This window comes from Somniosus microcephalus, chromosome 4 (genome assembly GCF_052327205.1).
Source record: "Somniosus microcephalus isolate GS21.2 chromosome 4, FLI_Smic_1.0, whole genome shotgun sequence".
NCBI lineage: Eukaryota > Metazoa > Chordata > Chondrichthyes > Squaliformes > Somniosidae > Somniosus > Somniosus microcephalus.
Genome location: NC_140990.1, coordinates 137,129,200 through 137,141,654, shown reverse-complemented (window position 1 = coordinate 137,141,654; position 12,455 = coordinate 137,129,200). Strand labels below are relative to the sequence as shown.

The 12,455-nt window shown below is 47.9% G+C and overlaps 1 protein-coding gene across 1 annotated transcript; it reads left to right on the top strand.

The window, feature by feature from the left end:
- The first annotated feature begins 7,444 nt into the window (after window positions 1-7,444).
- Window positions 7,445-12,246, top strand: LOC147119829 (uncharacterized). Its single transcript, XM_085985276.1, has 2 exons — window positions 7,445-7,565; window positions 11,033-12,246. Exon 2 carries the CDS (start codon window positions 11,127-11,129, stop codon window positions 12,078-12,080), a length of 954 nt encoding a protein of 317 aa, XP_085841402.1. The 5' UTR covers window positions 7,445-7,565; window positions 11,033-11,126; the 3' UTR covers window positions 12,081-12,246.
- Window positions 12,247-12,455: the final 209 nt, after the last annotated feature.

Sequence of the window (12,455 nt, the reverse complement as noted above, 5' to 3'; positions counted from 1 at the left end):
CTTCCCCCCAGTCGCTCTCTCTCTTCCCCCCCAGTCGCTCTCTCTCTTCCCCCCAGTCGCTCTCTCTCTTCCCCCCCAGTCGCTCTCTCTCTTCCCCCCCAGTCGCTCTCTCTCTTCCCCCCCAGTCGCTCTCTCTCTTCCCCCCAGTCGCGCTCTCTCTTCCCCCCAGTCGCGCTCTCTCTTCCCCCCAGTCGCACGCTCTCTCTCTCTCTCTTCCAACAACAACATACCCTCGAAAAAGCCTTGGCACCGCCGGGCACTCCAGCTAGTACTGAATAAATCAGCTTTGTTTCAAACACAGTGTATTTAATAACAACAGAAAATGCTGGAAATACTCAACAGGTCAGGCAGCATCCATGGAGAGAGAAACAGAGTTAACGTTTCAGGTCTGTGACCCTTCGTCAGAACTGGAAAAAGTTAGAGATGTAACAGATTTTAAGCAGGTGCAGAGGCAGGGGAAGGCGGAGGGGAGGAAAGAATAAAAGGGACGGTCTGTGAGAGGGTGGAAGGTAGGAGTGGTGAAATGTTACAAATGGGGATGGCAGAATCATCAGCACCTGCTGCCTGAAAAAATAGGGGCAGACGTTATAGTCTGAAACTGTTGAACTCAATGTTGAGTCCAGAAAGCTGTAATGTGCCTAAACAAAAGATGAGGTGCTGTTGTTCGAGCATCTTTGGAACAGTGTAAGAGGCCGAGGATGGAGAGGTCAGAGTGGGAGTGGAGCGGAGAGTTAAAGTGACAAGCGACCGGAAGCTCGGGGTCACCCTTACAGACTGAATAGAGGTGTTCCGCAAAGCGGTTACCCAATCTGCGTTTGGTCTCCCCAGTGTAGAGGAGACTGCATCGTGAGCACTGAATACAGTATACTAAATTGCAAGAAGTACATGTAAATCGCTGTTTCACCTGGAAGGGGTATTTGGGGCCTGGACAGTGGGAAGGGAGGAGGTAAAAGGGCAGGTGTTGCATCTCCTGCGCTTGCACGGGAAGGTACCGTGGGGAGGGGAGGGGCTGTTGCGGGTGATTGAAGAGTGGACCAGGGTGCTGCGGAGGGAGCAGTCCCTTCGGAATGCTGAAAGGGGAGAGGAGGGGAAGATGCATTTGGTGGTGGGATCACGCTGGAGGTGGCAGAAATGGTGGAGGATAATCCGTTGAATGTGGAGGCTGGTGGGGTGAAACTGAGGACAACGGGAACCCTATTGTGGTTCTGGGAGGGAGGGGATAGGGTGGGAGCAGAAGTGCTGGAAATGGAATGGACACAGTTGAGGGCCATGTAGAGGGGAATCCTCAGTTGAGGAAAACGGAAGGCATATCATAAGCACTAGTATGGAAGGTGGCATCATCAGAACAGATGCAGCGGACATGAAGAAACTGTGAGGATGGAATAGAGTCCTTACAGCAAGTGGGGTGGGAGGAAATGTTAACTCTGTTTCTCTCGCTCGGATGCTGCCTGACCTGCTGAGTATTTCTAGCTTTTTCTCTCATTATTTCAGGTTTCCAGCATCCACAGTATTTTGCTATTGTACAGTGTATTGAATATTTGATTTCTCCATGATAAGAGGAGACACATTGATGTTCTGTTACCGACTGTTCCAATTTTGGGCATTTCTTACTCTAGTTCATGTAAAATTCTAACAGGACTGGACAGACTAGATGCAGGAAGGATGTTCCCAATGGTGGGGGAGTCCAGAACCAGGTGTCACAGTCTAAGGATAAAGGGTAAGCCATTTAGGACAGAGATGAGGAGGAATTTCTTCACCCAGAGAGTGGTGAACCTGTGGAATTCTCTACCACAGAAGGCAGTAGAGGCCAACTTATTAAATATATTCAAGAAGGAGTTAGATATATTTCTTAAGGCTAAAGGGATCAAGAGGTATGGGGAGAAGGCAGGGATAGGGTACTCATTAAATGGCGGAGCAGGCTCGAGGGGCCGAATGGCCAACTCCTGGTCCTATCTTCTATGTTTCTATGTTTCTACCACATCTAACCCCAAGCTTGTTCCATTTGAGTACATGGCTTGTGGGTGTCGTAGACTGAACTGCAGTGTCCACTCCTTTATAGAACTATCCTGCATAAGATTTGAAATCTGATATTTTCTGTATCATTTAAGCCTTTTTGGATCCGATTTAGTAAAAGTCCTCCACACATATTGCATGTGATCGCCTTGACAACGTTCTGATCTTTGTAATTGTCATTGCTGATTTTGATGGTCTTTGTTTTAATCTCTTGTAACTAACATACCTTGCACTATTTCTTTATGTGAGATAATTGTTTCAAATACTTCCTTTATCAGGTTTTAGCTCCTCCATTGAGCCCTGTCAATAATCTTTGTTTAGGGTTTAGGGGCTGGGATTCGGGTTAGGAGGATTACAACCTTTGAGGTCCTGCTCTTTAATCTGTTACCTAGCTCCCTAAATTCTTGATGCAGGACCTCATCCCACTCCCCCACCCTTTCCTCGTAGCCCTGCCAACATTTCTCCTTCAGGGACTTATCCAATTCCCTTTTGAAAGCCACAGTTGAATCTGCCTCCACCACCCTTTCAGGCAGTGAATTCCAGATCCTACCCACTCACTGTGTAAAAAAGTTTTCCCTCATGTCACCTTTGGTTCGTCTGCCAATTACCTTAATTCTGTGTCCTCTGGTTCTCGACCCTTCCGCCAATGGGAACAACTTCTCTCTATCTACTCTGTCTAGACCCCTCATGATGTTGAGCAACTCTATCAAATCTCCTCTCAATCTTCTCTGCTCCAAGGAGAACAACCACAGCTTCTCTAGTCTATCCACGTAACTGAAGTCCCTCATCCCTGGAACCATTTTTTCTCAACAAAACGTTTCCGCACCCTCTTGAAGTCCTTCACATCCTTCCTAAAGTGTGGTACCCAGAATTGGACACAGTACTCCAGTTGAGGTCATAAGAACATAAGAAATAAGAGCAGGAGTAGGCCATACGGCCCCTCGAGCCTGCTCCGCCATTCAATAAGATCATGGCTGATCATCCACCTCAACTCCACTTTCCTGCCCGGTCTCCATATCCCTTGATTCCCCTAGAGTCCAAAAATCTGTCTATCTCAGCCTTGAATATATTCAAAGACTCAGCATTCACAGCCCTCTGGGGCAGAGAATTCCATAGATTCACAACCCTCTGAGTGAAGAAATTCCTCCTCATCTCGGTCTTAAATGGCCGACCCCTTATCCTGAGACTATGCCCCCTAGTTCTAGACACTCCAGCCAGGGGAAACAACCTCTCAGCATCTAGTATGATAGCAAAATACTGCAGATGCTGGAAATCCGAAATAACAACAGAAAATGCTGGAAAAACTCAGCATCTACCCTGTCAACCCGTTCAGAATCTTGTATGTTTCAATGAGATCACCTCTCGTTCTTCTAAATTCCAGAGAGGTCGGACCAGTGTTTTCTAAAAGATCATCATAACTTTCTTGCGGTTTTACTCTATGCCTCTATTTATGAAGCCCAGGATCCTGTATGCTTTTTAATTGCTTTCTCAACCTGCCCTGACACCTTCAATGATTTGTACACATAAACCCCCAGGTCTCTCTGTTCAGGCACCCCCTATAGAATTGTACCTTTTAGTTTATATTGCCTCTCCTCGTTCTTCCTACCAAAATGTAGAGGTTAACTAATTGCACCCAGCCAGATTCTTTTCCTTCTGGAGAGAAGGGGAGACACAAAATCCCAGATGATGTAATGCATTTTGATTTTAGACAGTAAAGATGAAGGGAGAGTGTGTAGAATGGGGAATTTACAGCTTAGGTGGGACATGGGGGGAAAGGATGTTGTATAGAAACTAGATTTGTCTGTTCTGAATTTCTATCCTGTTGTAAACACCATATGATGGTATTAGAAGGGGAGGATCTGCAGATGAAAACAATCCAAACATTGCGTCAAGATCTGACAGATTCATCACCTGAATATCATCGGCCTTCGGATATAGAAGGAATAAGCACCAATCACAGCGGGGAGAAACAGAACACATGTTCTGTGCCTGGATCCACTTTTAACAAATCGTCTAGTCTGTGAGACTCGTGCGCCCAGCTGAATGAACAGTGTAAATGTGGGGAATGTGGGAACGGATTCAGTTGCCCGTCTGAGGTGCAAACTCATCGCAACAGTCACACCGGGGAGAGGCCGTTCACCAGCTGATTGTGGATAGGGAGTCACTCGCTTATCTCATCTATTCTCACCCTAACTTATTCATAAGGGGGCAAATCCATTCACTGCTCTGTATGTGTTAATTAAGGAGTCAATTACTGCTGTAAGGAGGGATGATATATTAGGTTCTTCTCATGAGGCCATATGGGTAGAACTTAAGAACAAAAATGGGGCAAGCATTTTGCTGGGAGTGTACTATAGGCCCCCAAACAGTCAGGGGGAGATAGAGGAACAGATATGTTGGCAAATCTCAGAGAAGTGTGCAAATAATAGGGTAATAATAGTGGGTGATTTCAACTTCCCCAATATTAACTGGGATAGTCAGAGTGTGAAAGGCTTAGAGGATGCAGAATTCTTAAAGTGCATCCAGGAGAGCTTTTTGAGCCAGCATGTAGAAAGTCCTACACGAGAGGGGGTGGTACTGGACCTAATTCTAGGGAATGTGGCCGGGCAAGTGGTAGAAGTGTTAGTAGGTGAGCACTTTGGTGACAGTGACCACAATTCGGTGAGATTTAAGGTAGTCATGGAAAAGGACAGAGATGGACCGGAAATAAAGGTTCTAAATTGGGGGAAGGCCGGTTTTAATATGATAAGGCAGGATCGGGCCAAAGTGGACTGGGATCAGCTACTTGTAGGAAAATGAACATCGGAGCAATGGGAGTCTTTCAGAAAGGAAATTGAGAGAGTACAATGGCAAAATGTTTCCGTAAAGGTCAAGGGTGGGACCAACAAGCCCAGGGAACCTTGGATGTCAAGGGATATACGAGAATGGGTTAGGAAAAAAAGGGGGGCTTTTGGCAGATACAAAGGACTAAAGACAGAGGAAGCCCTAGAGGAGTATAAAAAGTGCAGGCGGATACTTAAAAAAGAAATTAGGAGAGCGAGGAGGGGCCATGAAATAACACTGGCGAGCAAAATAAAGGAAAATCCTAAGGTGTTTTATAAGTATATTAAGGGCAAGAGGATAACTAGGGAAAGAGTAGGGCCCATTAGGGACCAAAGTGGCAATCTGTGTGTGGAGCCAGAAGATGTAGGTGGGGTTTTAAATGAATGTTTTGCATCTGTGTTCACTATGGAGAAGGACGATGTAGACATAGAAATTGGGCAGGGGGACGGTGATATACTTGAACATATTAGCATCGAGAGGGAGGAGGTACTAGCGGTTTTAGCAGGCTTAAAAGTGGATAAATCCCCAGGCCCGGACGAGATGTATCCCAGGCTGCTGTGTGAGGCAAAGGAGGAGATTGCAGGGGCTCTGACACAAATTTTCAGAACCTCTCTGGCCACAGGGGATGTGCCAGAGAACTGGAGAACAGCTAACGTAGTACCATTATTCAAGAAGGGTAGTAGGGATAAACCAGGGAAATACAGGCCAGTGAGCCTAACATCAGTGGTAGGGAAATTATTGGAAAAAATTCTGAGGGACAGAATTAGTCTCCACTTGGAGAGGCAAGGATTAATCAGGGATAGTCAGCATGGCTTTGTCAAGGGAAGATGATGTCTGACTAACTTGATTGAATTATTCGAGGGGGTGACTAGGTGTGTGGATGAGGGTAGTGCAGTGGATGTGGGTTACATGGATTTCAGTAAGGCTTTCGATAAATTCCTGCATAGGAGACTGGTCAAGAAGGTAAGAGCCCATGGGATCCAGGGTGCCTTGGCATATTGGATCCAAAACTGGCTGAGTGGCAGAAGGCAGAGGGTGATGGTGGAAGGTTGTTTCTGTGACTGGAAGCCTGTGTCCAGTGGGGTACCTCAGGGATCGGTGCTGGGTCACTTGCTGTTTGTGGTCTACATTAATTATTTGGATGTGAATGTAAAAGGTATGATCAGTAAGTTCGCGGATGACATGAACATTGGTGGGGTGGTAAATAGCGAGGAGGGTAGCCTCAGGCTACAGGACGATATAGATGGGTTGGTCAGATGGGCGGAACAGTGGAAAATGGAATTTAACCCTGAAAAGTGTGAGGTGATGCATTTTGGAAGGACTAACCAGGCAAGGGAATACACAATGAGTGGTAAGACCCTAGGAAAGACAGAGGGTCAGAGGGACCTTGGTGTACATGTACATAGATCCCTGAAGGCAGCAGAGCAGGTGGATAAGGTGGTTAAAAAGGCATATGGGATACTTGCCTTCATTAGCCGAGGCATAGAATATAAGAGCAGGGAGGTTATGATGGAGCTGTACAAAACGCTGGTGAGGCCACAGCTGGAGTACTGTGTGCAGTTCTGGTCGCCTCACTATAGGAAGGATGTGATTGCTTTGGAGAGGGTGCAGAGAAGATTCACCAGGATGTTACCTGGAATGGAACGCCTCAGCTATGAAGAAAGACTAAACAGGCTGGGGTTGTTTTCCTTGGAGCAGAGAAGGCTGAGGGGGGACCTGATTGAGGTGTACAAAATTATGAGGGGCATAGATAGGGTAGATAGAAAGGAACTTTTCCCCTTAGTAGAGGGGTCAATAACAAGGGGGCATAGATTCAAGGTAAGGGGCAGGAGGTTTAGAGGGGATTTGAGGAGGAACTTTTTCACCCAGAGGGTGGTTGCAATCTGGAACTCACTGCCTGAAAGGGTGGTAGAGGCAGGAACCCTCACAACATTCAAGAAGCATTTGGATGAGCACTTGAAATGCCACAGCATACAAGGCTACGGACCAAATGCTGGAAAATGGGATTAGATTAGACAGGGCCTGATGGGCGGCGGAGACATGATGGGCCGAAGGGCCTCTTTCTGTGCTGTATAACTATGACTCTATGTGGAAAGTGATTCAATCGATCATCCCATTTACTGACACAGTAGCACAGTCACACCGGAGAGAGACTGTTTAGATACTTCACGTGTGGAAAGGGACTCACTGGAAGGTTCCAACTGTTGACACTCCAGAGGGTCCACATTGAGAACAGTTGCTGTAAATACTCTGACTGTGAGAAAAGCTTTCAACCTTCAAAGCAGCTGATGCTGGAGAGAGGCTGTTTCAATATCCTGTGTGTGGGAAGAAATTCACCCCACCTGCTGAGACTCCAGTGAGTTCACATGTGACTGCAGGGGTTTGGATTCTGTTATTAATCAGATCCAGGACAGAACTATTGCAGAGTGCTCGTGCACTTGAGTTTCAGTGTGAATTATTAATGAATTTTCTCTCAATGGGGTCACAGAAACGTATTCTCCATTCACTAATTGAGGCTTTCAATGGCGGGTTTGTTGCCCAGAATGCTCTGCGGGGGAGAATGTGCCCCATTCACACAGGAGGAGCACAGAGCACAGTGCGCAGGCGCAGCGCCCTCCTGTATGTAGAGCATGCGTAGTGTCATTGTGATCCGGGACGGCGAGTACGACAAGCGCACAAAGGCTGCAGATGCGATTTACGCCGATTAGGAATCAGCGGGGCGCAGGAAGGTAATGCATCCGGCGGGTGGATTTCATAAGCATCTGGTGTAGGCCGCAAGCCCTAAATGAGAACCTACAGGTTCCGCGTTTCCAGCTCGGAGGCTTTTTCCCAGGAGCAGGCCCAGTTTAACGGCAGCCATCTTTGTAAAGGACAGCTGAGGGTTTGTGCGTCGCCATCTTGTTTGATGCTGTGATAGATTGCGTGCATCTTTGTAAAGGAAGAGAACAAATTGTTGGAGATACTCAGCAGGCCAGGCAGCATCTGTGAAGAGAGAAACAGAGTTAACGTTTCAGGTCGATGACCTTTCGTCAGAACTGGAAAAAAGGAACCACCAGTGGGCGGGGCTTTAGGGTCCCAGTGAGTGTGGAACTGAACCCAGCCAGAGTCAGCACCTTCAGGCGTGGAGAGGGAGGGGAACCAGTGAGTGTAGAACTGAACCCAGCCAGAGTCAGCACCTTCAGGGGAGGAGAGGGAGGGGAACCAGTGAGTGTGGAACTGAACTCAACCAGAGTCAGCACCTTTATACAGTCATGATGGCACAGAGGAGGCCATTCGGCCCATCGAGTCCGTGCCTGCTCTCTGTACAGCAATCCATTCAATCCCATTCCCCTGCTCTATCCCCATAGCCCTGCAAGTTTATTTCCCTCAAATGCCTATCCAGTCTCCCCTTGAAAATATTAAGCGTCTCCGCTTCCACCACTTCCATTGGCAGCGAGTTCGAGGTCATCACCACTCGCTGTGTAAAAATGTTTTTCCTCACATCCCCCTGTATCTCTTGCCCAAAACCTAAATCTGTATCCCCTCGTCCTTGTACCATCAACTGGTGGGAACAGCCTTTCCCCGTCTAGCCTATCCAAACCCATCATAATCTTGTACACCTCTATCAAATCACCCCTCAACCTCCTTTGCTCTAATGAAAACAAATCCAGCTTCTCCAACATGTCCTTGTAGCTAAGATCCTCCATCCCCGGAACCATTCTGGTAAATCTCCTCTGCATCCTCTCAAGGGCCTTCACATCCTTCCGAAAGTGTGGTGACCAGAACTGGACGCAATACTCCAGTTGTGGAATAACCAGCGCTTTTTAAAGGTTGAGCATAATGTCTCTACTTTTGTACTGAATACCTCTATTTATTAAGCCCAAGATCCCATATGCTTTGTTAACCACTCTCTCAATATGTCCTGCCACCTTCAGGGACCTATGCACATTAGCTCCCAGGTCCCTCTGTCCCTGCACACTCTTTAAAACTGTGCCATTAAGTGTATATTACCTCTCCCTGTTCCTTCTGCCAAAATGCATCACCTCACACTTCTCTGTATTAAATTCCATCTACCACTTGTCTGCCCATTCTGCTAGCCTTTCTATGTCCTGTTGCAGTCAATTGGTATCATCATCACTGTTTGCCACACCCCCAAGTTTGGTGTCATTGGCAAATTTAGAAATTCTACTCTGTATTCTAATATCCAGGTCATTTATATATATATCTCAAAAAAAGCAGTGGCCCCAGTACTGCCCCTTGGGGAACACCACTGTCTACCATCCTCCAGTCTGAAAAACAGCCATTTACCACAACTCGCTGTTTTCTGTCCTTGAGCCAATTCCTTATCCAAGCTGTCACTGACCCACCTATTCCATGAGCCTCAATTTTGTTAACAATTCTTCTATGTGGTACTTTGTCAAACGCCTTCCTAAAATCCATGTAGACAACATCCACTGCATTCCCTTCATCAATCCTCTCTGTTAGTTCATCAAAAAATTCAGTTAGATTAGTCAAACACGATCTGTCTTTTAGAAACCCGTGTTGCCTTTCCTTAATTAGCATAAACCTCTCCAAATGCCCGTTAATTTTTTTCCTTGATTATTGTTTCTAAAACTTTACCCACCACTGATGTAAAACTGACCGGCCTGTAGTTACTAGGATTGTCCTTACACCCTTTCTTGAACAATTGTGTCACATTTGCCACTTTGCAATCCTCAGGCACCTCCCCCAAATCTAGGGAAGATTGGAAAATTAGGGCAAGCCTTTCCGCTATCTCCTTCCCCAATTCCCTTAGCAACCAGGGATGCAAGCCATCTGGTATTTGATTCAAACTCCCCACACTTCGGATTTCTCACCATCTATCCTGAAGGCGCTGGTAAAAGCTAAGCACATGGTTAACATCCCGCACAATTGTAACAGAAGAGCCCAGAGCTGGGCCCCCCTTCTACAGTCACAGGATTGGAATCCCCATGTACAGTCCCAGGGTTAGAATCCCCATGTACAGTCCCAGGATTGGAATCCCCATGTACAGTCCCAGGGTTAGAATCCCCATGTACAGTCCCAGGGTTGGAATCTCCATTTACAGTCCCAGGGTTGGAATCCCCATGTACAGTCCCAGGGTTGGAATCCCCATGTACAGTCCCAGGGTTGGAATCCCCATGTACCGTCCCAGGGTTGGAATCCCCATGTACAGTCCCAGGGTTGGAATCCCCATGTGCAGTCCCAGGGTTGGAATCCCCATGTGCAGTCCCAGGGTTGGAATCCCCATGTGCAGTCCCAGGGTTGGAATCCCCATGTACAGTCCCAGGGTTGGAATCCCCATGTACAGTCCCAGGGTTGGAATCCCCATGTGCAGTCCCAGGGGTGGAATCCCCATGTACAGTCCCAGGGTTGGAATCACCATGTGCAGTCCCGGGGTTGGAATCACCATGTGCAGTCCCAGGGTTGGAATCCCCATGTACAGTCCCAGGGTTGGAATCCCCATGTGCAGTCCCAGGGGTGGAATCCCCATGTACACACAGTGTAAAAGATTATCGTTTTAGGAACAAGTATTTCTGTAGAGGCTTTCAATCCATTTTTTATATACAGATTTTTTTTAATTCATTCAATGTGGGTGCCACTAGCAAGGCCAGCAGATATTGCCAGTCCCCAGTTGCCCGTTGAGAAGGTGATGCTGGGCCTTCTTCTTGAACCTCTGCAGTCCGTGTGGTGAAGGTACTCTCAGAATGCTGTTAGGTGAGGAGTTCCAGGATTTTCACCCAGCGACGATGTAGGAATGGCGATATATGCCCAAGTCAGGATAGTGTGTGACTTGGAGGGGAACTGGGAGGTGATGGTGTTCCCGTACACCTGCTGCCCTTGTCCTTCTAGGTGGTGGAGGTCGCGTGTTTGGGAGGTGCTGTCAAAGTTCTAGTCGAGTTGCAGATGTATAAAGTTGTTCTCCTTCACCCCTCCCCCTCCCACCTCGCGCTCTCTCTCCTCCCATAGAGGCCAGAGTCTTGTGTAGGCCCAGACCGGGTGGCAGGATCCCTTCCCTGAAGGACATTAGTGAACCAGTTGGGTTTTTACGACATTCTGGCAGCTTTCATGGTCACTTTTTTCTAGTGCCGGCCCCACAGATTCCCAGATTCATTCAGCTCAATTTCACAACCTGCCTTTGTGTTTTTGTGGGTTCTCTCTCACCCTCCCTTTTTCCTGTTTTAAATTCATTTTGCAGGGTATTAAAAGGGGAGGATTTGCAGACGGGAAACTCAAACCAAACATCACTTCAATATCTGACTCAGTCGCTCAATTCATCCTGACCTTTGAGCATGGAAGCAGAAAGCACAGTTCAGAGCGGGGAGAAACCGTACACGTGCTCTGTGTGTGGACGAGGCTTCAGCCGATCCTCTGACCTGTCGAGTCACAAGCACAGTCACACCGAGGGGAGGCCGTTCACCTGCTTTGAGTGTGGGAAGGGATTCACTAATTCATCCCACCTGCTGAATCACCAGCGACTTCACACCGGGGAGAGGCCGTTCACCTGCTCCGTGTGTGGGAAGGGATTCACTCAGTCATCCCACCTGCTGACACACCAGCGAGTTCACACTGGGGAGAGGCCATTCACTTGCTCTGAGTGTGGAAAGGGATTCACTCGGTCATCCGACCTGCTGACACACCAGCGAGTTCACACTGACGAAAGACCTTTTAAATGCCCGGTCTGTGGAAAGTGTTATAAAAGTTCCGGGGAACTGACGTGTCATCAGCGTGTTCACACTGACAAGAGACCATTCAGGTGCTCTCACTGCGGGACTGGGTTCAGGCAATCATCTCACCTCACTCTACACCAGCGCACTCACACCAGGGAGAGGCCGTTCACTTGCTCTGAGTGTGGAAAGGGATTCATTCAGTCATCCACCCTGCTGAGACACCAGCGAGTTCACACCGGGGAGAGGCCGTTCACCTGCTCTGACTGTGGGAAGGGATTCACTCAGTCATCCACCCTGTTGAGACACCAGCGAGTTCACACCGGGGAGAGGCCGTTCACCTGCTCTGACTGTGGGAAGGGATTCACTCAGTTATCCACCCTGCTGCAGCACCAGCGAATTCACACTGGGGAGAGACCGTTCACCTGCTCTGAGTGTGGGAAGGGATTCACGAGTTCATCCGACCTTCTGAAACACCAGCGAGTTCATACTGGGGAGAGGCCGTTCACCTGCTCTGAGTGTGGGAAGGGATTCACTTGGTCATCCAACCTGCGGAAACACCAGCGAGTTCACAAGTGACTGCAGGGGTTGGATTCTGCTGTTATTGCTGCTGTTATCACATCCCGGACTGAATCATGTTCACACTGACAGTTGAGGTTTGTTTCTGCTGATGTTAATAACCCTTGTAACTCGGCTGGAGTTTAAATTTCTGGATATATGTCAAATAAATCAGCTTTGCTTTAAACACATTGTTGTGGATTTTTGTCATTCCTACCTGAGTGTTTAGCATCACCTGGCTGGAGCTCTGAAAGGACAATCTGGGGGGAGGATCGTACGGCGGGGACAGAACTACAGCCTGGACACAGTCCTTCAGGGCCACACTGAGCGGGGCAAACGGCACTTTGGTCTTTCTCGTCTCTCTTCACTGAAAGGAAAGTTGCCGGGCAGATTAAG

Coding starts and splice junctions, on each gene's coding strand:
- LOC147119829 (XM_085985276.1), top strand. CDS start 11,127: ATGGAAGCAGAAAGCACAGTTCAGAGCGGGGAGAAACCGTACACGTGC.